We start from the raw sequence: 27,176 nt of genomic DNA, 5'->3' as shown, positions 1-27,176 counted from the left end.
TGCTATTCACATTTTCAAGGGGAGTGGAGAGGGGTAAGGGCTTTGCTGAACAAGTGCTTTAAGATGCAGTTCCTTTATTAGCCACTAGATGCTTCAACTTAACTCCAATTGAACTGAAGAGATTTTGCAATTTTCCCAGATGTCAGCCTCTCAACTCATCAACTCACGGACACGATGTGCACATCAATCGATGACAGATTCTGGATGAATGGACTTTTCCACGAGTCGGCAGTTCAGCCCAAACTCAGTTTTGACTCAATACTTGAAAATATTCCATGACCTGGAGGACAAGAACCTCTATAAGTGAGATGTTTTTACCTGTGGGACAGTTCATCAGCTGCAGAACCAAAGGACGACGGGTCACGATGCCAGACCCACGGGGAAGGAAATCCCTGTAACACGACAGACAAACAGACAGCAAGGAAGATGGTCAGTAAAACTAACAATGCAAAGGAACTAAAATTGAAATTATCTCTAAAATTCTACATAAACCACGAGTCATTGATAATAAATCAGCATTATGGGTCTTTAGGAAGACTAGTGTAAAAACAATATAGTTCCCTCAGCAAATCTGTGCACAGACAACATGCACAAGTTAAAATGTGTGTGTGTGCAGTGCTGAATAACAACTAATCCTCCCACAATAGCTGTGGTCCCATCAGGCTAAATGCCCATTTGATTTACTGCAGTGCTTTTTCTACAGGAATTTGTAATAATAATAATAAACATAAAATGTTCCTGAAATGCTTCCTGGGTTAATCCGGTAAGTGATATATCTATAATATTACACGATGAAACTGAATATAAATACTTGCTTGTAGATGAAAAACTAGATTGTTGTTTGCTCTACGAATAAAATGTAGGTTGTGTTATAATTATTTCACATTTATACAGATAATCTACAACGATGAAACAAAAACACTGTAATAAATTGTGCCTGTACAGCACAGTGAGTGCACCGCGCATGACAAATAAGGTGAAACTGTCATTTTCTAAGCAATCACTGACTGTGGGATGTTAACACAGCTGTTCATCAGCTTTAACTGATGTTTTAATGTTTGTTTGTCATTAAAAAAAAAGACAATCATCACTTCCTCAGCAGCAGCAGGATGATTACTGCAGAACAGTTCACAGCTGACAAACGCTTTACAGGCAAATAAAAAGTAGAAAGCTACAAAACTGAGCTACTGTGGCAATTTGCATGAGCTTCTTTAGCAGTTTCCTCTTTTTTTTTTTTAAACCTGAAGCAGTTTCTGTCTGGTAACATTTCAGTTTCTGTCCGCCTACTCTCTTACTTTGTTGTTTGCATTCATCCATGCAAATTAAAGTGTCATACATCCATTACAGTCTGAAACACTGTCCTGGTTGTTGTATGATGACCTTTTCCGACTAAAAGCAAGACAAGCGTGCCTGATGTGTGTTTTGGAATTCACAAGAGCGTGTGTCCATGTTGACGACTACACGCCTGCCAACGTGTTCAGCTGCTTATGCAACATGAGCGTCAACTCGCCACTGGCACTGTGTGCTGCTCAGCCAGCTGATTGGACAGTTATTATTCAGTGATGTGTGTCTGTTTGTGTGTGTTTATAGCAACGCTAACAAGGGGCTGTTAGAGACACATACTGTCGTTTTCACTCATAGTTTGAGAGCAATTTAGCTCTTAGTTGGAAAACCATACAACATACAGCTTGGTGTTACTTAGACTACAAAATATTTCCAATAACACAGTAAACAATTGTCTAAAGACCAGTAAATTCTTCAGTATAAACAACCGAGCGACGAAATATATGAGGCCTCTGCTGAAGCCTGAGGCGGTTTGGATAAATGAGTTATGAGTAATCAGAGCCGAACTGCTTTTGCCCCAAAACCTACCAGGAAAAGCTAATTCAATAAACGATGTTCAGCATGAGGATTATGTTGAACTGTCACAGCGTCTCTGTGAGACACAATATATTCATTCTGCTCCAGCCTTAAGGAACAGTTTAACATTTTGCTTTCTTACCAATAGTTAAAATCAATATTACTTTCATATCTGTGCACTAAATATGAAGCATAGCATATATGCTGGAATGATAGGGTAAACAGCTAGCTTAGGCTCTAAACGTAACAAAATCCACCAACCAGCGTCTCTAAAGATCTCAAATTAACACTTTATATGAGGTGAAAAATCAGAAATGTGTTGTTTTACAGGGTCTTAGGTGCCACACTACATATTGGAAGTCTCTGCTAGTTGCCTGGCAACTGGTCTGGCCAAGAAATAGTCCAGCACCATAATTTAATTTGACACTTTGTGGTGGATTAAGCAAGTGAGATACGGTGCGCTTCAGAGGTGGTGGTAGGTGGATTGTGTTGTGCTTTGTTGATGTTACCGTTGGACAGACCAAGGCTAGCTGTTTCCACCTATTTCCAGGCATTATGCTAAGCTAAGATAAGCGAGTAGCTATCTATATCTAATCTATGTAGACATTGTTGTTTGCAGTACCCTCCTTCCTCTATCTGTGAAAATCATAAAGGAGTTGTGGGCAATGGTTATTAGCAAGTTTTGATCATGTGAATAATCAGCTATATTAACCAGAAGAGGAAGATGCACTGATCTAATACACCAGATCTGCATCTTTATATACACAATGTAACCTAAAAGTATATTGGTCATGATCAAATCAAAAAATGGATAAAGAAAAGACAAAAATAACAAACTGATTGAAGAATATTGAAGTGAAGCTATAGTATAAGATCATAAAACTGCAGGTTGCAGTTCTGCAGATCAGTCTTTCTCGATCCTTTTCCCAACCAGCAGTACATCACCTAAAGCATGAGGGACAATATGACAAACAGGTTGGGACTGTGTGATGAAAAGACATCATAGCTAATGTCTGCCACCGCTCCACACCTGCTCCACCTGATACAGAATTATTATGGAGCTTCATTTTTGAGTATTGTTTCAATGTTTGTTGTTCTAACACATACAACAAAAGGAAACCCTGCTCTCTGTTGTCCATCTGCTGGTCTACCTGCCTGAGAGCGTGTATGCCTGTGTGTATGAAACTGTCCCCACGAACTATCTCCCACTTGGACACCTTATAGAGAAGCCAGATGGCCTTAACTGCAGGTCTTCCTCTCACTCCACTCCTCCTCATCCTCCCCTCAAACACAGCCACCACAGGAGGGATCCTGCAAATGAAAAGGCGAAGCCACAGACAGAATTGTTTCGATACTGAAAAGACTTCTCTGTCATCTGCAAGCCCTCTGTACGCTCATCATTTACCTAACAATCCCTGCACCCCCACCTTCATGTGCTCTCACCACCTTTCCCCCCAATTAGGTGGAGAGTGAAAACACTCAGCACCGACACAATCCCCCGCACAGGAGAGTGTAGAGAGCGTAGACAAATGCATACTATTTGATGATATTTTTGCAGCATCCATCTATCTATCTATCTATCTATCTATCTATCTATCTATCTATCTAAATGTTATTTAATCCTTTAACAGTTTCTGATTGATTTTCTAATCAATAATCGGGATCGGGAGAGGTCACACACACACACACACACACACACACACACACACACACACACAATTAGCATTACATCAGATTGATTTGATTGATTTTTTTTTGTGTGTGTCTTGCGACTCCAAACAAATAAGATCTCAAACGAAATGAATGTCATTCAAAAACATTCAGCCACTGAATCATTCATTCATTCCCTGTCATTTGCTTCGGTACACACACACACGCACACACACACGTCACACTGCCAGCTGCTGTGCAGCAGTGACTCATTGCTTCTTTGTTATACACTGTGCACGTTCGGTGGTATACAAACAATACACAGATGCAACAATGATTGCAGCCACTCAACCACCCATCCACCCACACACATACACACAGATGACCTATTCACGCATGTTGACTTCACAGTTTTCATCAGTACTCTCAAGCGTGAGCTTTTTTGCAAGGTTAAAAGTTGTTTCTTACATTATCGGTGTTGTGATTGTGATTGTTGAACATATTTTCTGTAAAAGTTGTTCCTATTTTAATATTTTTTATTTTGCATTTGTGTTGTAGAAAGATGACTACGTCTTAGAGACCAGGGTGGGATGTTTGAGATTATTCTTGTTCTGCTTGCTTGTCTGCTTTTGTTTTGTTTATGCTTAGTTCTGCTGCTTGTTTTGTACTGTACAGATGTGTATTAATGTTTCCTGTTGTGTCATCTAATCCTGCTCTAATGCTGCCCCTCTACCAGTCGTGAACCAGCACAACTGGCCAATCTCCCTGTCTGCAGTGTTAAATTGACAAGACTCCTCATTGGTGATGAATTTACACACATAAACACATACATACTGCTGTCAGCCATAGTGGTGGATGGAGCCAATGAAATGTCTGGTTGCTGGATGGTAAACATCCAGATTAGATCAGAGCCAATGGGAGAATGTATTGCAGGTAAACTGCGGCCCAAACAGAGATTAGTGTTAATCCTCTGTAGCAGTGTCAGGACAAATGGTCTACTCTGTTCCTCTGACTGCTTTCTCACTCTTACTGTGTCCATGCCTTGTTCTGTTTTTATAGTTTACTGCACTCTTTAAAATTATATCCATTAAAAATAGCAATTACAGTAGTTTCATAATCATTTCTTGGAGGGAACTTTGAAACAATTAGTCAGTGAGCTCATTAGTTGATTGAAAATTAATCTGCAACTATTTTTAGTTATGTTTCGTCATATTTCAAGCAACACAATCAACTTCCAGCATCTCACACAAACAATAGTCTTTACACAAACTGTGATGGCCGTTTTCCATTATATTATTTATTTTCGTTATGGAAGATAATGAAAACAATTGTTGGTTGCAGCTATAGTACTAATTATAGTAGAAAAGGAAATAATTCTAAGAGATTTTTTTTGTTTTGTTTACCAACTGATTTGATTTAAAGAAAGAAGCAGGAAACTGTGTAATCATAAATGTATGTTTCTAATTTTCCGAGAAATATCCCAAAAATCTGATAAAATATTGTACATAAACCCTAAATAAAGTCAAGATAAATGATTGCGATTATCAAAAATGACATAATATTTGTCAAATTGTATGCTGGCCTGTGAATTTTACATTTTTGCACGTCTTGATCATGATAGCATTGTGTTCTTTTCCTGTAATTACTATCACATTACTAAATGGTTCTTTATGGTTTACAGGAATCCTTCTAAAAAGTAACAGTTTAATGTGGATTTCTTTCTATATATTTATTAAGAAACAACAGGAAATTAAAATGTCACCACAAGAGATTGATTTGACCGGTCGAAAAGACCCTCAGAAATCTAATTACGCTGAACATTTCATTTGTACGCTCGGTGGTTTATCTTCTGGTAGCATCACTCTGTGTTTCTATTTCACTCATTCTATTTGAAAAGAATAAAGGCTTTAATGGAGCACTTGACCGTCCTTGTCTTTCACATGAGTGAAGCTATTGCTACTCGTCATAATGCCTCCAGCCTTCTCTGTGTTATGTAATGCGTGAAACCAGCTATATATCATCAACTTAATCTGTGCGTGGGGGTTGGAGAAGGCATGGCAGCATGGAGTGGAAAACGTCTGTGTTGTACTTTTATGTTCTGGGGTTGTGCTGGTGCCAGCAGCCTTCACTGATAACAAAGTGCTTCAGTTGGGTAAGCGGCAACATCCTCTTGGTTTTGAGTATATTCCAGGAAAATGTCAGACAGTATGTGACCTTTTTTTTACTAACTTCTCCTTTTGCGTGCCACAATTAGCTATAAATTTAACATTCACATTACTCAAAATAATTCTTACAAAAAAGTAAGAAGTCTTGTCACCTTATTAAAAAACTTGGACAACCTCAAACCTCCAATCAACGGTGCAGCAACAAAAAGCTCCTGAAGTCTAATTATTGCTATTTGTTTGTTTCTATAATCCACCACAGGTGGAGGTACAATTCAGTCTATCATATTATGAATATTAAACATAACAAACATTTCTCACTGGTGAGTGATCATCTTTGGTGTTCAGTATCAGTACCTGTTCTAGGGAAAGCAGCTGTGATGCAGACTTGGTGTCAGCTGTTTTAAAAAAGAGCTGTCTGTGGTGCTGAAAGTGAGTCCTGGACAAAAAAAACATGCACTTGAGAACATACACTATACTTTTATGAACATTATACATACTAACTGTGTGGCCGCTGTGGTAATCAATGCAAATTATCAGTATGTTGTATGATAAATTTAGCAAAATGATGCCAAGACTTACTGAAACTTGATAGTGGGACATATTGATGCTGCTTGATATAATAATACAATATGAACCAAGCATTAAGATATTACTCTGCAAAGGCTACTGCAGAGATAATATATATTTTTTCTTTAGAAATCTTAACTTAATAGTTAAATACGTTGGTGAGCTTTTATTGTAAGAAAACTCAGTGAAGACAATGGGTTAGTCTTTTTCCTTTTCACTGTGATCTACTTAGTTTCCTCTTTCTGGTATGAAAATGCCCCCCTGCTCATGTAATAATAATGTTGAATTTAGTCTAATGTCAACATGCGACCAAACATCCCCACCTCCACCACCATCTGACTAACTGTGCACAGAAGAAGGTTTCACCCAGCTGGTGCTGCATGTGCTGGTCGCTTGAGACAAGTAAAGTAAATGCTTTGTCTGTGCTAATTAGACTCATGGGAGAATGAACTACTACAACGACTGGGTGACAGACTGCAGATAGGAAACTGGGGTTGTGCTCAGAAAAAGATTTGTGACATTTTCTTCTGCACTGCACAAATCATACACCGACCAATGGGACACGACCAGAAGATGCAGAGCTAACACAGAGCGATGCTTGACCTGCGTGTGCTGGTACTACAGATATGACTGTGAAACATCTTTTCAAAAATTGATGAGTCAGTTAACAAAACATCAATCAGCAATAATTCTGATATTTGATTCATTAACAAGAAAAAATGTCCCAAACTGTAAGGATTTGCTGCTTTTCTCTGCTTTTAAATCATTAAAAGTTGAATATAATTGAATGTTTTGGGCTGTTTTGAAAAGAAGACTAAACAATTAATTGATTTATTGAAAAAAAATCATCAAAAGATGAAACAATATAGAAAATAATGGTAAATTGTAGCCCTAAAATATATATCTTCCACCCCAAAAACAAAACACACTTTATTTAAATATATTAATTCTATTCATTCAAAAAGAAAACAAAAGAAGCAGTCCCTAAACACAGACAAATACATCTCAGCTTGTATCTTTTATATTCGGTGGATCCTTGTGATTTCAGTTTAACCTTGCTGCATTTGCTTTGTAATAGCTCACTTTTATATTTCAACAAAGCCCCTTTGAGTTGACTGAGACAGAAAAGTATGAGAAGGGTGGGTTGAACTGAGGTCACAAACAGAGAAGTGAGCAATGAAAACAAACATCAGCAGACTCTCCGTAAGGACAAAAAAAAAAGAAAAAACAGAAGGACGGATGACAAACGGGAATAGATAAATTTGATTAGTGTCCTCAGATGTTCTCTCATGCCATTAGCGCAGCATATCTTAACAGCTTGTCTACCATTAAGAGGTTGGCTGCCCTTGTCCCTGAGTCACACCCTGAAAGGCATGCATCAAAAATCTAATCCACTTGAGAGGAAAGGTGTCATGGCGAACTATCAGGAGTATTAACTCCTGTCCACACGGTTTATATTAAATGTGCAGTTGCTAATTTCACATAAATCACATCTAAACTAGTGTAAACGCATGATCTATTGGACGTTTATTACAAGTCTTAAAAGAGAACGTTCACTTTCTTGCCTCCATTTCACCTGAGTGCTAGCTTTAAACAGCTTAATGCCTTGTAAATGTCTCTCTGCCATTTATAAGTCTCCCATACTTTGGTATTGATTGTCTGTGCTAACCGTAAGCAGTGATGGTAAACAGAGCCGTGTGAGTGAAATAATCACTCCTATGTTACTGGAAAAGTTTGCAACAATAGATTTCTATTAAATGTGAAAAAAAAAGAAGATTAAAAAGCACGTGAATTTCTGAATAGGGGAGAGGAGCAGGAGGATGAGAGGACCTCGCTGCAGATGGATTAGGAGAGTGCGTACATTAAGACACGCAAATGCTGCATGACAGGATGTTTCTCTGCAATCTGCTCACTGTAATGAGACAGCAAAGACTGCCATCACACAAGCAAGTCACTTGACATAAGGTCTGGCTACATTGTGATGTAACATTTTCTTGTAATAGTATTCCAGTTTTCCCTTGTCTACCTCCTTTCGTCTAAATCACCAGTCTCTCAGGTGAACCAGCGTGATTAGGCACAAGCTGTTTCTATGACTACTGCAGAGCGAGTACAGCAAAACCAGACCCTCCACATAACAGGTATGAAAACACAGACAGAGTAAGTGAGCAAAATAATTAAAATGCTGTCAAAACACTGAAATTGGGCTCATAAAAATGTCTGATTTCTCTTCTAGGGGGATACCTATAAAATAAAGTACCCTTTAGAGGCTATGAATGGAACTGTTATATATATTTCAGCAAGTATTTCTTACATTGGGGACTGTTCAGGTGCTGGTATGGACTTAAAGACAAAGTCTGTTTAGTTATTACTGTGCAGCTGTATAAAGCCTTTTGTGGCTTCATTAACTCAAGTGTTATTTCTTGAGGCAGTAGCTGATGAACTGCCTCAAGTGATGTCACATTGGCTGGAGCTAAAGACTACAAATTTGAAAAGGAAGATAGCAGCTTAAAGCTACATTGGCTGCTACTAGCAACCATCTCTGCTACCAACATAACACCACCATCGAACTCCCTGATTGTGGGTAATGTAGTTGGCAAGAAATAATGCAATTTTTTTTTTTTTAACTGTCAGTTTCACAGGAGTGAATTGATAAATTGGTGGAGTAGTCTTAGGCCATCACTCTCCATTTTATTAACTTAACTCACTTAACTACGACGAGCATCGTGTAGAATCTACATGACACTGTAGATTACCCTGACATGTAAACAACAGGCACGCCTCACCTACATGCTAAAATGGGGATTAGTACTCGGGCCATGTGGTGGACTATTTGACTCTGCTGACACACAAAAAGGTGTCAGACTGGAGGTGTCAGGCAAAAGAGATACCCAATCAATACTGGATTTAAAGGGCCGTTAGGATTTTTTTTTTTTTAATCTAATATTGCTATATCAGCTGATATTCGTTATATAAAAAAATAAACACATTTGTGACAAAGATATGTAATGGAGGCAGGATATTTTTTAACAAATAAAGATAGATAGATAGATAGATAGATAGATAGATAGATAGATAGATATCAATGTACCTTGATAGTATCCTTTTTTTTGTAAGTCACTTTAAATATATGCGTCAGCTAAATGACTAAATGTAAAATGTAAGGCTCTACTAAATAGATCTACCAGAGAGTGATGAATCAATTTCACATCTCAGTTGCTCCACAGATCCTTCTCTCTGTCCGGTAGGATATATTACATTTTGTCGTGGAATACCCAGGCCTTGTTTGGATGTGTGGGGGGGTGGGCTGGCTTGGAGCCACAGTGTGCCTACAAACTGACCTTGCTTAAGCAGGAAATACTGCTGAATCACACGCTCTGTCTTTGAAGTCTGACACCACATAAAAAAAAAAAAAACTCCAGATCTGGTGAAATACAAGCAAAGTGGGGGCTGACCAACAGTTAGTTAGTAACACCTATGCTGTCGCTTGCATGCAGTAAGCTTCACTTACAGCATAAGCACTGGCAGATGGAGGAGCTGAGCTGAAAGGACTCAAAGCTCAGGTGGACTCTCTCTCTCTCTCTCTCTCTTTCTCACTGCAAGGTCATACTGCAGCATAACAGATCAGATTTGTTCTTCTTGTATCATCATTAGCTCTGACAGTAAGAAAACTGCATGTGTGCAAGACTGAAGCCCTAACACACACACACACACACACACACACACACACAGCAGGCATCACTGTGCACCCTGGTCAGGATTAAACAGCCCGTGGACAACAAAATGGTAGCACTGCCACAGGAACAACAACACAACCACCAAGCTGCCTGTCTGCTGTACAGGAGGTCAGCATCCAAACTGAACCTGCCTCTGTGACAGATGTCATAGGATTCATGATGATAAATATGCGCAACTTTGTGTCATTTTGGCACCAGAACCATGAAGTTTAGAAACTTACTTTACAGCACTCATAACTAAAGGAGGTTTCTCATATCAAATACCAAGTTATTTAACAGAAATGTGTGGTTCGTGAATGCATCATGCAGCAGTTTACAGATAAACTTCACTGAGGATTTCTATAGGCCTAACTAAATAATCTCCTCGCATTGGTGCCGTGTCCATAGAAGAAGTAGTGGAAGTAAAACTGGCTAAATGTGCACCGATGTCACTCTCGGTGAAGCCTGTGTGGTGGATTTAAACCTGCATGAGAAGGGGGATGGGGACTGGGGATGTGTAAAGTGTAATATGAAAGCGACTGCTGTGATGCACCGGGCCGCACCAACCATGTACCGCAGCCTGGGGAAAAAGCGACTTACTTCCCGACGAAGTTCTCCAGCACCGAGCTCTTCCCCGCACTCTGTCCACCCACCACGGCGATCTGCGGCAGGTCCAGGTTTGCGTTTTGACCGATGGCGGAGAAGGCATCCTGCATACGGTTCACCAGAGGAATCAAATCCTCCATTCCCCGGTTCCCCATCTTTGCGATGCACTGAGCAGTCTCTCTCTCTCTCTGTCTTCCTTGTCAGAGCAGGGTGGGATTTATTTCTTGGTCTTCTCTCCTCACCACCCTCGCGTTTTGACGCGCAAAACACCGGTTCACTTCTCGGTTTGTTCCCTCATTTGACTGCGTCTCCTCGGTGTGTCAGATCACCTCAGCTTGGACTCTCTCCACCACCGAGCATGTACACTCCTCTTCACTAAGCACCGCAGGGGGGGAGGAGGAGGATGATGATGATCTCTTGTGTTTTCTAGAGAGAGAGAGAGATCCCTGCAGTTCTCCACACGCACCGCTCGGTGGGGACACTGGTGTACTTTCACTGGGTTGCCTGTAAAATTGTGCTGTTGACATTATGATGATGTCTTGTTTTCTTAAGTCTAGACTTGTTTGAGTGCATTTTAAAAGGTGTTGATGGATAATTTGACATCCAGGTGTTGCACAGACAGGTTATTTTATGCGATGCACAGATCTGTCCATGGTGCTGAATCTGTTAGCACCGTGGACAGAGGCCAGGGGGCACTCTACAACTTTTTTCTGTATTTGTTTTTATAATGCAGCATATGTGTAAAACCACAGGTCACTGGATAAATTTGCCAATATGTTTTGTGTGTGGACCACAGAGGATAAATACCCACGGAAACTCTTCCTTCCTACACAATATAGTAACAATATGTTTATTTTTTCGACGTGTTTATGTCATTTTAAATTTGTAGAAACGATTCTCTGAATTGGTAGAGTTGTGAAGTTTATTTATTTATTTTACCAGATGTAGATTTATTATATATAAAGACATAAGCGAGTTCACTGGTTTTAACTATGGGGAAAGTGTGTTTATCATGTGTGCATGTTTTGGTGATCCCCAGACTTTTTTTTTATTTTATCACACTTCAGGTCGTGACAGGTTGCCAGTAAAATATCAAAATGAATTTAAATATAATACACATTGCAAAAAGGTATGGTATATTTGTATAATAAATTTCAAGTATAGTCTTATATGTTTTTTTAATTTCCTTTTTTTTGTTTGTTTGTTTAATGGATTTAATTCTATCGATTCTACCTATTTAAGGTGAATTTTGGCAGAAATTGAATATAATATGCATAAAATGTTTTTTAATAATAATAATCTGTATAAACCTTTAAATATATATAGATATATTGTGCTTGTTTCAACATATTTCAGTATCTAATATCCACTGCAGGTTAGTGTAACAGTGATGTTCCACCTTTAATTATTTACAGTATTAGTGTGTAAAAATGTATAAACTTAAAAACACAAATTTACATTAAATCTACGAGTGAGTATTGATTTTGATGTGAGAACAATAACATACTGACAGTTGTTTTTAATCAGAAGTAACGCATTAGTCTTAAAGCTTCATTTATTACGCAGACGTGGTGCTGTTCCTCAGACAGCCACCAGAGGGGGACACAGTGCGCGCTGTGTCCACACTGAGGCTGTTTTGGGTTTCTGCTTTCGGGGCAAGTTGTACCGGGACCGAGAGCAAGTACAGTACTTTTAAACCCTGTGCTATGGTTTTAGTTTAGATTTTAGATACATCAACAATCATCGCTGCTTTCCCCTGCTTTGAGAAGTAAGTGGCGACGACGGTAGGAAGGTTTTAAAACGTGTAAAAAAAAGAAGGAGAGCTGCAGCTTTAGCTGCTTCAATGCTAAGCTAAGTTGTTGGGTTCAGTTACACGGCGGTGGCTGATGTAGCCTCGTTTATTTCATGGCAGGTGTTAGTTAGCTCGTTTCATTTACTGACTCGAGGTTTCTACTTAAGTTTTTGCAATAACGTGCCCCTCTCCTCCTGAAAAAACAAACAAAAAACGTGGCTAACAGAGTAAAGAAAAGCAGCCAGGTGATCCTAAAAGTAAATAATGGTTAGCTCGCATGCTAACACTAGCTAGTTGTCATCACGAAATGTGAGAGCTACCTGTTGTCTGCGCACTCTTTCTTATTCAGCGTGTTTTTAAAACACAGACAGGCAGAAGACTTGTTTTGTTTGCCGGGGGGAACACATCATCACCTCTGCCTCGTTTTGTTTCCCCTCCGATGCAGAGATATCTTTTCAAAACATTGGCAGCTGCTCTGTCAACTCGCAGCTTTGAACGGAGGAAATTTACAAGCCCGTAATGTTCAACCCACACATCCATCAGCAGCAGCAGCAACAGCAGCAGCAGCAGCAGTTTCACCAGCACCTGCGGCAGCTACAGCAACTTTTCCAGCAGCAGCAGCCTCCGCCTCCACCTCCGCCGCAGCCGCCTCCTGGGCATCATGTCGCCCATCACCATCACCAGACACCGCGGTAAGCTCTTTAACTCGAGACCGGGGATTAGGTAGGGCCCTCCGGATGGATGAGGTGAAACAACATGAATGTTTTAGCTGCGCTCTGGTTTTTTAGTTTAAATTGAATAATAGTACAGATTGGCTGTGCAATGCTCTGTTTTTATTATAAATTTATTGTTAACACCAACCAAAACTACATGTTTTGTGACATGCTGTGTTATCTCACCTGCCCAAAGGTAGAGTTGATAAATTGCACATTATATAATACACTGTTGCATGATCACTGGCTCCACACCAACAAGTGTGAACACATGAAAACATCACCTCTGTTCAGCCATCGAGTCTGATCATAATTTTGCCACTTCTATTGAAACATATAGTAGCCTGCGGGTTGGTGTCGTGCCAGTTTTAGTCACTCAGTCTTTAACCCTCTTAAAAAAACAAACAGCAGCACTACACCTGCACTGTACCTGTTTTCTTTGACACGTGCTCCATGCACGATGTTTGGTTTACTCTTGCCGTATAAAACAGTAATATTTTTATGATTCATATGGTTTTATGAATTTCCTTCAGGATCTATAAAGTGTCTGTCTGTCTACATTACATTGCATTTAGCAGACACTTTTATCCAAAGCGACTTCCAGAGGAGGACATAAGCTGATCTATCTATCTATCTATCTATCTATCTATCTATCTATCTATCTATCTATCTATCTATCTATCTGTCAATCTATTGTATTGGGTTATACTTGTAAGATTTAGGGATGACTAATCATCACAATCAAGAAAAATAACATGGATGGTTTAATTTGGAGAAAACAGCTGTGTGCAGTAATTTAATTTAAAATATAAATAAGTAGAAAACACACATACATACGACCCACGCCACGTTTTAATAAATAAAATAAAAAAGACAACATCACATAAAAGCCGGTCTTTTAAAAATGTGTATTAAGAAGTCAGCTCATTTGAAAATATTCCACATTGTGTTATAGAAGGTTTGTAAAGAGGCAGATCACTGTAGTTTGCTGTGGTTGACAGACAGATCACTGTGTTCATGTTTAGCTACAGATTTCAGTGCGATTTGTGTCTTGAAATAATAACGTAACAATTTTTATTTGTTGCCCAGAGCCATTCCGGTTCCTCCCCAGACAGCTCCTCCTCCCAGGATGGTCAACCTGTGCCAGGCGACCCAGACTACAATTATCGCCCCCAATCCCATGCTGCAGGGGGCCTTGCTGATGCAGCAGATGCAGGGTACGGTTTGTGTTAGAACGTAAAGACAGACAGACAGAGCAGTTGAATTTTCGTTTATGTGTTTGATTAAATATGTAACTTACAAGGGGTTATGATATTTAGTTTGGTTTCATTGCGTCTCCGTACTTCCAGGTAACATGCGAGGCTTTGGCATGGGTGGGCAGCAGTTCCGTCAGTTCTTCACTGCGGGCGCCAGGTCGTCTCTGCTCGGGCCGGTTCCCATGGGGATGGCCATCAAGTCCCCCATGATGGGCTTCCCACCTGCTCGACCGTTCCACCCGCATGCTCGCTACTACAACAACAACAACACCACCACCACCGCAGCCTCTTCCTCCTCTTCCCTCTCTTCCATCACTAACACAGTAAGTGGAACGCTGTACGTTATAATGTCATTAATTACTGTGCAGGTTTTTAGTCCTGCTAATACATTGACACAAGAGCAACGAAAGCAAACATCTAATCATTAGTTTGGTTTGTGATACAGAACACATCACCAGAGACAGCAAGATGTCAGATGTAGACGGTTTATCTTTATGGATTATATTGATGCTGAATTAACAAGAAGACTGTCGACACGTGACCTCTTTTAGCTTGTGTTTCTAGTGTTGTGTGTTTTACGGACACATTAAAAAATAGTTAGGGGTAGTCGGTAGTGTAGTGGGTTAAGCGGCTGCCCCGTGTGTGGAGGCTATAGTCCTCGCTGCAGCTGGCCCCGGTTCGAATCCCGCATCAGACTGCATCCCTCTCTCTGCCCCCTGCTTCCTGTCTATCTTCAGCTGTACTATCAATGAAGGCATAAAAATAATCTTTAAAAAAAAATAGTTAAAATGTTTATTTCATATTTCTTAAAGGGAGTTTGGTGTAATATTTTCCCCGGACAGCACAGTGAGCTTTAGTTTAATTCAAACTGCTAATGTGTTTATCTTTAATGTTTTGTTACCACTACAGAAACACTAGCTAACTGTTAGGTATGATTATGTTGTCTGACATTGACTGCTGTTAGTTGTTGTAATGGTTGTGTATTTATTAATGTCAGACTTAGGCCTCAGTGGCGTTGTTCTCAAATTACTCGGTCAGAACTAACTGTTAACTGTATAAATGATTTTAAGTATGTCGACTTTTTCACTAACCCTGACTCTCTTATTGCCAAAATCAATTCTAGTTCTAACAAACGCTTTTGCTTTGTGCTTTTACTAATGTCTAGCTTAATAAAGTCAGTGTTTGTGAACATGCTCTCTCTGTGCAGGACGCTGCATCTCGTCAACCTGACAGGAAGAGGGACAGCGAGCAGATGGCAGCAGGGAGCTCAGACCAACCAGCAGCTAGCAGTACCAATGAAGACAAGCCTGAGACAGGTAGAGCTGAAATCCAACCGTTAAGGTGGAAGCCTGAATGTGCATAAGCATGCGTCGGGTTAGAGAAGATCATTGGTGACCATTTGTTTGTAGATATATTTTTCTTCTTTGTTTCCAACTTTGGTTTTGCCTTTTTTATCCACAGATGGTGGTGTGGAAGGAGCGGAAGGACCTGCACAACCATCTGACGAGCAACTTGAAGAACCTGCAGTTAAGAAGCAGAGGACAGAGGGGTATGGGAAACATTTTTATTGCTGTGAAGGTGGTAAATCCTGACCTGACATCAGTGTTTTGGGTGCACGGTGTCATTTGCACTATTTATGTTGTTGTTTTTCCCTCAGGTCAGAACAGTGTGCTGTCGAGACTGTCGCTGTTGGAGATGCAGATGGAGAACTTCTCTCTACAGACAGCAACACAGAGGACAGCCAGCCTGAAGGTAACACACGTAGTTTCAAATACTTAACACAAACACTAATTTGATCTAAATGTATTGTAGTTCACGTCACCTGAGATGAAAACTAACTGTTTCTTTTAGCCTCCAGTCTTTTCCCAGACTGCATCCTTATGGAGGAAGGAGGCTCCACAGGGGGGTCAGATGTTGCTGAGGCGTTGGAGGAGAGCAGAGCTGCTGAGGTGAGTAAAATAATAATAAATAAACACTAAATAATAGATGATTTTGAAGTAACTAAAACTAACTGAGCTGAATGCTGATTATCAGCTGTGTGCAGTATTACCATACATGATATATATGTGTGGCTTTGCGACCTCTCTGCAGGTGCACAGCTGTTCGTCAGCCCTGTCCCCAGCTGGCAGGCTGAGTGAAGACAGCCAGCAGGTTAATTTGGACGAGATGCCACAGGACAAAGACGCACCTTTGGCTTCACCGGACAACCCGGAGGAAGGAGAGGAAGGTGTGGTCGAGGGCACCAACAAGTTCTACTGCTACCTCTGCAGCATCACCTGCCACAACCAGCAAGTAAGTTGAACGTACACACACACACACACACATTACCATACATAGATAAGATAATTATTCTATTATCTTTTTGATTTTTGCAGAACTTCAGGAGTCACATGAACAGCATGTCCCATCAGCAGAGGATGATGGAGATCCAACACATGAGCAACGCATGTCTGGTTACTTTGCTGCCTCGTGTGCAGGAGTCTCTTCAGGGGGCAGTCAAAGACGGGTCCGTTTAAAGCACACAAACACGCATTTGTTTTTTTTATTTAAACATAAGATTCAGCAGGCCTTATGAGTGCTGAATAAAGTTTGTGTGTGTGCTTTACAGAGAGAAGAAAGAAGACACGAAGCATTGGTGTGCCACCTGTCACACCCACTTCACCAGCAGCATCGCGGACCATCGTCGCACCGAGGAGCACAAAGTAATAAGCTGCTGACTTTTATAGTTAAGCACATTTACATGATGTTAATGCTGAGTTTAAAACGGTGTAAAAAAAAAAAGGTCTAAATAATGGGAGCAATTAGTAATGATCCGGTGTCTGTCCGGCTCTCCTCAGCTCGCCAGCAGAACAGCCATCTCCTCCTGCACGCTCTGCAAGAAACACTTCAGGACCTCCCAGATTTTTGTGGAGCATTTGCAGTCCCAGGAGCACAGACAAAAAGTCGAGAAGGTATGTGTGCGTGTTTATACTCCTGATTTAGAACCATTAAACAACGAGCAAGTGTTTCTCATAAATAAGGACAAAATTAAATATTTACCAGCTCCAGGAAGAGGAAGGTTCTGAAGCCTTGGGCAAGCTAACGGCCATGGACACTGACGGCCTTTTGTTGGAGGAGCTGGAGGAAAGTGAGGTGGAGGAGGGAGAGGAAAGACAGACGAGTGATTGCTCTGAGAAACAGGTGATTTGCATATCATTTGCTCTTGTTTGTAACTCAGTGAGACATTTAACAATATTTGTACTTATCACGTGGTTTAATCAAAGTTACAACTGGCATGCAACAATAATAGTGCCTCGTAGCTGGTGCAATTAAACTGTGTCTGTGGTGACCTGAAACAGGATGGCTGGTCCTCCCTGAACGAAGTGACACTGAAGGACATGGCCAGTGATGAGCAGTATGACCCCGACACGGTCTACGGTGAGTGACGACTAACTATCAATCATCTTAATCTGTTGTTTTCCTGCATGTACTTGTTGTTTGGATTCGCTGGATACACTCGTGCTGAGTTTATTCGTGCATTTCTTTTTTCTGCAGGGTCCAGTTTTTTTGTTCCAGTAGCAGGTTTTATCTGCAGACTCTGCAACAAGTTTTACCACTTTGAATCTTCTGCCCTGCACACCCACTGCAAATCGCTGAAGCACTTTGAGAATCTCAAGGTTGGTTTTTGACGACTTCACTCACTTTGTTTCCACTAGTAAATAAGGAAGTAGTTATTTACTATGTTAACTACGTGAGCTCGTGATGACACATTTTCATTTGCAGTGTTTGTATGCTTTCTCTTCTCAGAGGTACAGAGAGTTGTTAAATCAAAAGGAAGAAGCTGTTGCATCTTCCAGAGAGTCTCTCCTCGCTGCAGACAGCCTCGGGCCTGTAACGGAAACCACCACAGACTGCTCAGATGAAAATTCCCGCTTTGATGACACTGGATTAGTGACAAACGTAAACTCCGAGCCCAAGCAGGCTCCGATCACGCTCACTCAATTGGACACGCAGACAGAAGAGCAGCAACAGAAGGAGAAAGCAGGACCCGGCCAAACCTCGCTGGACCTCGCCACCACCACCACCACAGCGACCAGCACTGGCAGCACAGACCAAGACCTCCACAGCAAGGAGGAAGAGACGACATCCCAGGACTCTGTAGTTCAGGAGAGACCTGCTGGCAGCAGAGAGGAGCCAGACTCAGAGCCAGGAGGTGCTGCTGAGGATGCTAATGAAGGGGAGGAGGAGGAAAAAGAAGCTCCTGCTGCCACAGGGAAAAAGAGTGGCACAGGGAAGGCAAAAACCACCAAACGCAGGTCAGGGAGGGCAAACAGACGCTAAGTCAAACGATAAGACGAGGAAGGAGGAAATCTGAGGACAGGATGTGCCAGTATGTGAAGAGGTGCTTTCATGAAACAGACACCAAGAAGAAGTGAACAGCCCTGCCTCTCTCCGTGTTGAAAAAGTCTGAATTCACAACACACAACAACAAGTAGGAAGACTGAATAATGATGAATTGTGATGGAACATGAATTATTCTCCCAGGGTGGGAAATTAAGCACTCCAATAAATAAATAGAAGTTAAATCAGCGGGTAAGTAACTTAACATTGACTCCCTGTTGAAGGATGATTTTCTTGAGTCAGATAATCTCCAGCCTCACCATTAGATTACAACTCATTATGAAGTATGTGAGCCTAGCCTCCATATTTACAAATCTTTATGTTGCCTGAATCAAAGGAAAAACAGTCAGAGCGTCTTAAATTGGTCGCCCGATGTGTCCCAATTCTACAACCGCGTAATAAAATAAATTCTAAGCAGGGCCTGAGTGACAAAATTTACACTCAAAAAAAGTGGCTGACACAATTTTCACAGAACAAGTTGTGGATTAAAACAAAAAGGTCCCCATGAGCGTGAATCTTACTGACTTGAGCTTGACATTTCATCTAGCACTAATTTCAGGTCAAAATATCAATGTTTGGTTTATGACCGACTACCTTTTTAAAAACTGATGACATTCCCATCAGCTTTAGCTGCACTTTTGTTTAGCACTGACATGTGAAACTAAGATGGAAGACCTGGTAAACAAACCTGTTTACATCAGCATGTGGACTTAGGATTTAGTATAACCTCAGAGAGCCGCCAGCATGACTGTATATCATGTATTTTAAAGATGTAGTGTGACATGAAAAACACCCTCTATTCATATAACAATCACTGTGAATGAACAGTGTCCAGGCTGTTTAAATATGGCTGGTAGATTTGATTTTTCTGAGAATGGCTCACAAAAAAAAAAATAGTTAATTTCCCACCCTGCTGCCTGGATCAGGATGTTAACGAGGACTGATTGTCAGCTTTTGCTAATTGTCTTAGCCAGCTGTGGTGAATGGTTAACTTAATATAACCAACAGGTTGGAGACATTTTCCACATTGCTAAACACGTAGCACACGCTTTTAGCGACCTGAAATGTAGAATGTAACGAATTAAAAAAAAAAAAAAAATTTGTTTGGGGGGAAAAAAAGTATTAAAATGGTACTTTGGTACTTTTGAGTGTTGAGAAATGCTGAATCTTGAATTTGATCGTAGCTTTGTTCTGTGCATTTTAGCATCTTTAAAAAAAAAAAAGTAAAAGTTTTGTGTTTGGGGCTAAAATTGTTACTTAAATTGGGAATTTTATTTATATAATGAGAGAAAAGGCCCCTGCACAGTCTGTAGAAGCTGAATGTAGTAGTGAACGCACGTCAACAAAATGCCTATAAACCCTTTTACATGGGCGCAGTCATGTGGAAAAGAAAATCCCAGTGTTCTTGAAATGAACAAACAAAAGACAAAAGAAATGTTTCTGCTACCAAGCAGACACTGAATTCAAATGATGTGCTCTCCCAGAGGACTCTTCACTCTCACAAAGGGCTGCACTGTGTCCGCATTTCTCTCATTTTGAAGTCGTGAAAGCTTGTCAGTGAAGACAGGTTAAATGCTGCTTGAAGCTTAAAAAGACTAAAAACTTGTTTTTGACTTGCTTGCTGGATGTTTGAAGGTTGTTTCTTCAGAGACCCCACAAATCCAAACTTTTTTTAGCGCAGAGTTCATGAAGATAAACGCTTAGAAATAGATCATTGGTGACACAACACTGGACAGAAGGCTCCTACTTGAGTTTCTGTAGGTATTTAATGTAGCAAATTATACTTGTAAACTCTGATTTTAAGCACCGGTAACGTACAGCAGATAGTACAAATGTATAACTTTTGGTTCCAACATTTCAGCAGTAAATAGGGATGTGTTACTTCTGTTTTTCATGACTAGTGAGCTGCTCTGGAAACATTTAATCCTCCACATTAGATAACGATATTTAAAACCACAAAAGACTGACGGACACACGTAGCGACGGTGTGTTATATGATGAGTACCGCATCATGTTCTGTCTGAAGGAACGAGGACATGATCGAAGCTGTTCTTTTTTTTTTTTTCTTCGATCTGAAACCGAAAGGGAACAGGAGGGAGAAAACGACATGTACAGTATAATTTCAAACAAAGCTGTATGTTTCTTATTGTATTTTTATTCAGCTACTGACAAATTGAGATGAACAAACAGGTGATGTTTTCTAACTGCTGGAAGTTTAATGTATTTTTGGATGTTTGTTTTTTGTTTGGGGCGGGGGGGTCATTTTAATTTATATTAAAATGTCTGACAATTCCCACAATTTGTGTTGACTCAATTTTTTTAGCACTTCTCAGCCCGCAACAGATGCAAACGAACAGGACAGCACACACTTTAGATTTGCAATTATATATTATAATACACTGATAGACACCTGGAATGTTGCATAATTTACCATTTGGGCTAATACAAACAGGAGTAGAGACTGTACAGCTGTTACAGATCTGAATGTCAGCACTACATACATCAACACACTACACACAAGCTCCACTGTGACCTACACTTGGCCGTGAGGACAAGAAGATCACGGGGTGTCACCATGGATAATCAGCATGTTTGATTTTATGACAGTAATCTGGGATCAAAATATCACGGTTACACACACATCTGCTGATGGGAAGAAGAATCAAACAGGCGCGTATGACGCAGATAAAGGTACACCAGTCCAACAGACACACGTTAGAGGAGTTGAGTTAAATATTTCTATCCCTGCATTTCCTCAATCCTCCTTCATGTCGCTTAATTGCCATCCCCACTGTCCTCCTTCAGGTCTTCCTTGCTGGGTGTGGAGGCGGAGGAGGAGTCCCCGTCTGTGGGACACTTCTCCTCCTCGGTCGTGGGGCTGAGCAGTTGGGCCCTGAACTCCTGCCGGGCTTGCCGGTTTGACTCCATTAGTTCATGCAGTTTGCCGTTCAGTGAATCATTTCGTTCTTCCAGGTCATCGAGGTAGGAGTTGATCTGGTCCAGCATGGAGTTGATGGCTTCATACTCTGTGGATGCACAACATGGAGATTCACTGTCAGGCAAAGCAAAGGGTCTCTGGTCTTACACATAAAAGATTTAATGCAGAAAGTAAAAACAAGATCTATTTCTAGATTTATATTTCTGATATTCCCATTCAATGTTGTCAAAATGACCCATTTTGGCTTCATAAAGCGAGCAGGCTGGTGTTTCGGTTCAATGAGCGACCGTGTTAACCGGCGACAGGGAGCCGAACGCGTCTGTGGTTGTCATAGTTACGACAGCCGTTGGAAAGCAAGAAAATACGTAGCTATCGTCGTAAATTACTCTCTGTTTATATTAGTCCCCATTACCGTTACAGTCCTAACGGACGCCAGTTAGCACGGTCGCTCGTTAAGCCGAAACACCACCTGCAAAGACTAGCATCGAAACCAGCTCATTACCTTCCTCATCGCCGAAATCATCTTCGTCGTTGATAATACCTTCGTCAATCGACATGTCTGGGTCTCCATTTGGTCCAGACATTTTGTAAATATTCTGCGGTTCTAACTTAACAAGTTACGCTGCCTATACTGTCACTTTAATACCGTTAAGGAAGCTAGGTTCCCCGCTAATATGCATGAGCAAACTAACGATAAGCAATTTGAAACTAAACTAAATGAACAAACGCACCATGAAAAGTCTATTTCAAAGTTATTTTACGTCAGTTAGCTAGCTTGACATCTGCTGTCATTGGCAGCCATCATATATATTTGTTTACTGAACCGATGCATTATGGGAGGAAATGTAGGCGCTTTCAGCAAAGACCGTTTAGTAGTAAGAGAGAGTACTCACTCTGCGCAGATAACCTGACGAATATTTTAACAGATATCTTCACTCATACATCCCATAAAATCTGTAAAGTATTTTTTTTTACGTTCCCGTTTTCAAACAAGGTCCGTACTTTCTCATTAAACGTTTCTGTAGCATATTTGTCGACTACACTCATGGTTTCTGAAAACGAGAACAGAGAGTGCGCTCTCTTTTTTTATTATCTTGCTCTCTGGCTCAGGTGCTGTATCAGTCAGCTGACTGTCACCTGACTTAAGCCAATCAACGTTTATTTTTGTATTGTAGCGGACAAATTGAAGCCACTTGATCTTGTTATGAGATATAAAATACATTTACAGGTCTGTGCGTGGATGCAGGTTTATTTTTTATAGAGTTATATAACGTTAATCGCGCCAGTTTTCTTGATTGAATTGAACCGGTACTCTGTTTATTCATATTGATTTGTGTGTCTTGATCAGTGTCGTGCTGATAAGCTGAATGGGGAGGCATCTGATCTGACCTTTCTGTACTTTAACCAGTGGATGGCGCCAGGATATCACCAAACACAGTCGTTTGCAGCGGACCCACGTGTGGACACTTCCTGTAAAGGGGGTTGGCCTGAATCAGCACCTTGAAATATCTGTTTTCAAGTGTTTTTAAGCTATGGAGGAATTACCTGCGGACCTCAGAGCTTTTCTTGTAAACCACCCGTTTCTTCAGCTTACAGATGGCAAAAAGGTTAGCGAGCACATGGCACCACATTACACGAAACACACTGCTCGCACGCTGTGATGCTAGCTGTATTGCTAAGTCCTATCATGAGTCAATGTGTGTGTGAAGTGCTCTGATGTTTCTACCTAACGCTGGAAAAACTGGTCAATGATTACCAGGTTTATTGCTGCACCAGGCTTAATTCCGTGAGCACCAAATGAGCCACTTGTTTGTTTTCAGATCCAATGCACCCTAAATGGCCACGAGTTTCCATGCAACCTGACCGAGCTGCAGAAGTTCACTCAAGGGAAAAAATATGAGAAACTGAGTGCTGCTGCAGAGTTCAACTACAGCCAGTATGAGCCACACATTGTGCCAAGCACGAAACAACCGTGAGGAGACTTCTTACTTTCAGTAGTGTCAGTGATTGCCAAAGCAAATGTCACTCAGAGATTGAATGTGTGAAGCTGATCTCCACTTTGTGTTGTCTGTCTGTTTTGTTCCCCCCCCAGCAATCAGCTCTTCTGTAAGCTGACCATCAGACACATCAACCGGCAGCCCCATCACATCCTGAGACACGTTAACGGGAAACGCTTCAAGAAAGCTCTCTCCAAATGTCAGTGCATTATTTATCCACTTGCATTTGAAACTGGTTATCGGCTGCTGTGTATCGTGTGTCATTTCGGTGTGATAGTCATCGTACAGGAAGGAAAACGGTTCAGTTTTCTGCTTAGCATTATCGCTTCAAATCTCCCTTACCAACATTTTAAAACATGTTTTCATGTTTTGTTCTGAAGAGTGGTCACAAAATGGTAGAAATCAGTTAATTAGAAACACTAGAAATAAAATTGTTCATTTTTTCCCCCCTTTATAAATAATATTACATTCCCCACATCTAGGCACCTCATCACAATATTAACATAAAGTTTAGATTTCATACAGGTGGACTTCAACATCTATTTCAGATTGACACTGTAGTATTTGCTTTGTACTTTCCAAACTCCTTCATAATATTACTTAATTTTTTGTCTCCATGGAGTGACTCATAGAAAAGACACATTCAGTCTGAAAGATGGCAGATCTTCTTACAGTTTTCAACAGATCGGTGTTGCCAATATTCACATCATTTGGCAGTCTTCGTGAGCTGAAAAAAAACCAATATGAGTCCATGTTATAACCTACAGATATGAGTTGCTGGACAGTCTGCTTGGTTACTAACATGCCTCTTTTGTCATGCTCTAGATGAAGAGTGTGTGAAACAAGGGATTGAATTCAATCCAGTCAGACTCCAACAGAAAAGAAACAGAGATCCCGGACAGGAGGTGAATCGGGGGAGGCCCTCAAAGCAGGGGAGCATCTCATGGGAACCCTCTTCCAGTGACGAGGATCACAGTGACTCAGAAGACAGCATGAGTGACCTCTACCCCCGTCAGTACACACTGTAGATATCTTTGTCTACTTGTATTGTGGTTTTGTGTTATGGAGGTCCAAGAGTCTCTATCTATTACTCTCTGGCCTGTGAGATTGCAGTTTTATTTGCCGTAACACCTGTGTCAATATTCCCTCAGCCACCCTATTCTCTTTGAATAACACGGCGGAGGAAGACGTGGAGGGTGGCAAAGATGAGGAGAAAGATGAGTTCCAAACAGATGAAGATGAAGATGAGGAAATGGAGGTGGATAAGCCAGCGGTACAGAAACGCAAGAAGGTTTGTAGAAACCTAAAATAACTTTTTGTGTGTGGGAGTAATGATGTTTTGTTTAGTCGGCTGAGTTTTTCTTTGTCAGATGTTAATGTTGCTGTATTTATGTCTTTCAGGTCCAGGGTGGCGGTTTCCAGAAGAAATTTAGAAATAATCACTGGAAGTCAGGGCGTAAGAAACGTGGGAAAGCGTTAAGTGAGAAGTAAAATGCAAAACCATAAACTGTATGTATAGTATTTTTATACCTGGTAAATTATCCGGAAGCACCTCTAGTTTGGATTCCTGTGTCTGAGCCAGCCTGACGTTTTGTATAAGCAAACATCCATTCAATTTTTCATATTTTCTGCACATGAAATATTGTCTGTTTTAAACGAGGCTGGTTTACGTCACATTGAAAATGTGTTAGTGGCAGTAAACACATCAGTTTGGCTGGATAAGCTGTATTTTCTGGTTTGTAACCAAGAGTGCTGATATAAAATACAACTCAGTTTGGATTTGCAAAATGTGTGTTTTGTTGTTTTTACCAGTTATCGCCTGTAAAACAAAAGATGGGGAAGCCTTTACAGTCAGGACATAAACAGGAAAGTGCAAATCATAAAAAACATTTTATGAATGTAAAAGATATAAATATAAAAGAGTGTATAATAGAAATAGATTTTCTGGGAAGAAGTTGTCGGCTGACAGGCGTTTCCTTTTTGTGTTGTGTTTTCTGCGGATAAGCAGAGAGGGTATAGACATTTCTCACACAGCTTTTTATCATTTTATTATTTATTATTGAAAAGAAGCTGAAGGCACAGTATGGAAAATAGCACATTCCTTAGAAGCTGAAGATAAATGCTGATGTAGCTGATTTTCTTTAATGCTGCAGATAACATTCTTCCTGTGCCTCGATAAATGTTCCCAATGTGTCTACAAAAAATCAAGTCAAGGACTATCATGAGTTTATTTTTATTTTTTTTTAGTATTCCAAATAGTCACTGCAATAAGTAATGTCTGATTTATTTAATGTGAAATTTACGTGTCTGTAACTGCACTGCATGTCAGTGTTAATCTTGGGCATCATCAGCCTAATCTATTTCCTCTTCCCTTTGCCTTTGTGTCAATAGTTGAAAGCTTTATTGTGGAAAACATGAAATATTTAATAGTAGGTCACAATTGTTGCTGTGCATCTAAAGAACATCAGCTGCCGGGGTGAACACCGGACCACTGCTTGTGAAAATACCTGCTTAACTAACAAGGAGAAGACGTTTAAAGACCCTGCCGCCTCCACGTCTTTGGTCTTGACTGTTAACAAGCCACGTGTCAGCTATGGCCCCTTTTTATGTTCAGCATCCTCTGTCACCAGCAACATGTATTGACAACCAGCTCCCACAAACACTATTTTTACTATTACACAGTGTCCTTTTAGGTTTCATAATCAGTCATATTAGGAGAAAACCTTGGGAAGTCCTTCACACAAGGCCAGGAAAGGATGTTTATAAAATATAAAAATTGTGGCCTTCACATTCACTAGATTCCAGACATTTGAGGTACTGTAGAGTTTGCAGACACCATGGCAAGGAGAACTGATGCTTTTCTGAAGACTTACAATGCTCAGCATCTTAGTAAGACACTTCATGCTGGTTGTTTATAAAGACGAGTTAGTTGCATAAATAAAACTGCGGTGTGATGATTAACATGTCCAACACAATAGTAAAATTGTCATAATTTTGCAGGCTGAATTTTGTGTGATAATATTGAAGCTGTGAAAGTGTGAAATGTGAAAAATAGATTTCTTTTTTCCATTCTTCAATTTATTCAGTTTGTTCATTTAATTTCTAAACACTATAACGTGCATTCAAATTTTAATAATCAAAATATTTCTTATCTTATTTTTTTTTAAATCAAAGAATTAAGAGCAAATAATAAAGAAATCAAGATTACTTTTAACTTATTTACTTCCATTACTTCCAGGATAACCATGATTATTTATTAGGTTTTCTATTTCTTTAACTATAATTCTATTTAATTATTAAACTAAACTAAGCTGAAAAAGACATATTTATAAACTAGATGAATGCACATCTATCCAATCAGTGTAACCATTTGTGAAAGTTGCATGTTTTACATGAGTGTGTGCAGCGTTTGGAGGGTTAAACATGAGCATACGTTACAGTTTATGGTAACAATGAGTTGAGGTGTGGTTGAGGGGAAAAACTTGTACATGTGTAAAAGTGGTAAACAACGCTGTGGTGACTGTGTCAAACACCTGCTG

General features: G+C 40.3%; 4 protein-coding genes across 17 annotated transcripts in view; 2 read left to right on the top strand and 2 right to left on the bottom strand.

The window, feature by feature from the left end:
- The window catches only part of dnm1a (dynamin 1a), a 55,051-nt gene extending 43,993 nt beyond the window's left edge, over positions 1 to 11,058 (bottom strand). For 4 of the 13 annotated variants that reach the window (XM_027282295.1, XM_027282299.1, XM_027282293.1 and 1 more), the window contains exons 1-2: positions 10,556 to 11,055; positions 319 to 392 (exon numbers count right to left, since the gene is read on the bottom strand). In XM_027282295.1, the coding sequence (XP_027138096.1) occupies positions 319 to 392; positions 10,556 to 10,716 (235 nt within the window). In that variant the 5' untranslated portion in view covers positions 10,717 to 11,055. Of the gene's footprint in view, positions 1 to 318; positions 393 to 10,555 lie in introns of all 13 variants that reach the window. The other 9 variants (XM_027282296.1, XM_027282297.1, XM_027282301.1 and 6 more) reach the window with 4 other exon arrangements.
- Positions 11,059 to 12,140: 1,082 nt separating this feature from the next.
- Positions 12,141 to 19,925, top strand: ciz1a (cdkn1a interacting zinc finger protein 1a). Its single transcript, XM_027282131.1, has 16 exons — positions 12,141 to 12,329; positions 12,799 to 13,045; positions 14,156 to 14,283; positions 14,416 to 14,645; positions 15,530 to 15,638; positions 15,784 to 15,871; positions 15,980 to 16,074; positions 16,174 to 16,271; positions 16,414 to 16,614; positions 16,698 to 16,828; positions 16,931 to 17,024; positions 17,160 to 17,273; positions 17,365 to 17,502; positions 17,661 to 17,739; positions 17,857 to 17,978; positions 18,109 to 19,925. The coding sequence occupies exons 2-16, from the start codon at positions 12,873 to 12,875 to the stop codon at positions 18,640 to 18,642; spliced, it is 2,334 nt and encodes a 777-aa protein (XP_027137932.1). The 5' UTR covers positions 12,141 to 12,329; positions 12,799 to 12,872; the 3' UTR covers positions 18,643 to 19,925.
- Positions 19,926 to 20,837: 912 nt separating this feature from the next.
- Positions 20,838 to 22,464, bottom strand: bbln (bublin coiled coil protein). Its single transcript, XM_010738723.3, has 2 exons — positions 22,143 to 22,464; positions 20,838 to 21,728 (listed from the first exon to the last, which is right to left on the bottom strand). The coding sequence occupies exons 1-2, from the start codon at positions 22,222 to 22,224 to the stop codon at positions 21,478 to 21,480; spliced, it is 333 nt and encodes a 110-aa protein (XP_010737025.3). The 5' UTR covers positions 22,225 to 22,464; the 3' UTR covers positions 20,838 to 21,477.
- A 281-nt stretch (positions 22,465 to 22,745) lies between these two features.
- Positions 22,746 to 25,425, top strand: surf2 (surfeit 2). 2 transcript variants are annotated; one of them, XM_010738704.3, is made up of 7 exons: positions 22,746 to 22,868; positions 23,049 to 23,247; positions 23,461 to 23,612; positions 23,733 to 23,836; positions 24,463 to 24,648; positions 24,789 to 24,928; positions 25,039 to 25,425. In XM_010738704.3, the coding sequence occupies exons 2-7, from the start codon at positions 23,173 to 23,175 to the stop codon at positions 25,126 to 25,128; spliced, it is 747 nt and encodes a 248-aa protein (XP_010737006.2). In that variant the 5' UTR covers positions 22,746 to 22,868; positions 23,049 to 23,172; the 3' UTR covers positions 25,129 to 25,425. The 2 variants fall into 2 exon arrangements, with proteins under 2 accessions (XP_010737006.2, XP_010737013.2); XM_010738711.3 differs by having other exon boundaries at positions 22,821 to 22,948.
- Positions 25,426 to 27,176: the final 1,751 nt, after the last annotated feature.

The sequence above is a fragment of the Larimichthys crocea genome, chromosome IX (assembly GCF_000972845.2).
Source record: "Larimichthys crocea isolate SSNF chromosome IX, L_crocea_2.0, whole genome shotgun sequence".
Classification (NCBI taxonomy): Eukaryota; Metazoa; Chordata; class Actinopteri; family Sciaenidae; genus Larimichthys; species Larimichthys crocea.
The sequence above is the reverse complement of the archived record's forward strand: the minus strand, read 5'-3'. Positions and strand labels throughout refer to the sequence as shown.

Excerpts from the sequence above, each read along its gene's own strand:
- ciz1a (XM_027282131.1), top strand. The coding sequence starts at position 12,873 with ATGTTCAACCCACACATCCATCAGCAGCAGCAGCAACAGCAGCAGCAG. Across the intron at positions 16,272-16,413 it reads AGGAGAGCAGAGCTGCTGAG|GTGCACAGCTGTTCGTCAGC; the intron begins GTGAGTAAAATA and ends ACCTCTCTGCAG. Across the intron at positions 17,503-17,660 it reads GTGATTGCTCTGAGAAACAG|GATGGCTGGTCCTCCCTGAA; the intron begins GTGATTTGCATA and ends GACCTGAAACAG.
- bbln (XM_010738723.3), bottom strand. The coding sequence starts at position 22,224 with ATGTCTGGACCAAATGGAGACCCAGACATGTCGATTGACGAAGGTATT. Across the intron at positions 21,729-22,142 it reads TGATTTCGGCGATGAGGAAG|AGTATGAAGCCATCAACTCC; the intron begins GTAATGAGCTGG and ends GTGCATCCACAG.
- surf2 (XM_010738704.3), top strand. The coding sequence starts at position 23,173 with ATGGAGGAATTACCTGCGGACCTCAGAGCTTTTCTTGTAAACCACCCG. Across the intron at positions 23,613-23,732 it reads GTGCCAAGCACGAAACAACC|CAATCAGCTCTTCTGTAAGC; the intron begins GTGAGGAGACTT and ends TTCCCCCCCCAG. Across the intron at positions 24,649-24,788 it reads CATGAGTGACCTCTACCCCC|CCACCCTATTCTCTTTGAAT; the intron begins GTCAGTACACAC and ends ATATTCCCTCAG.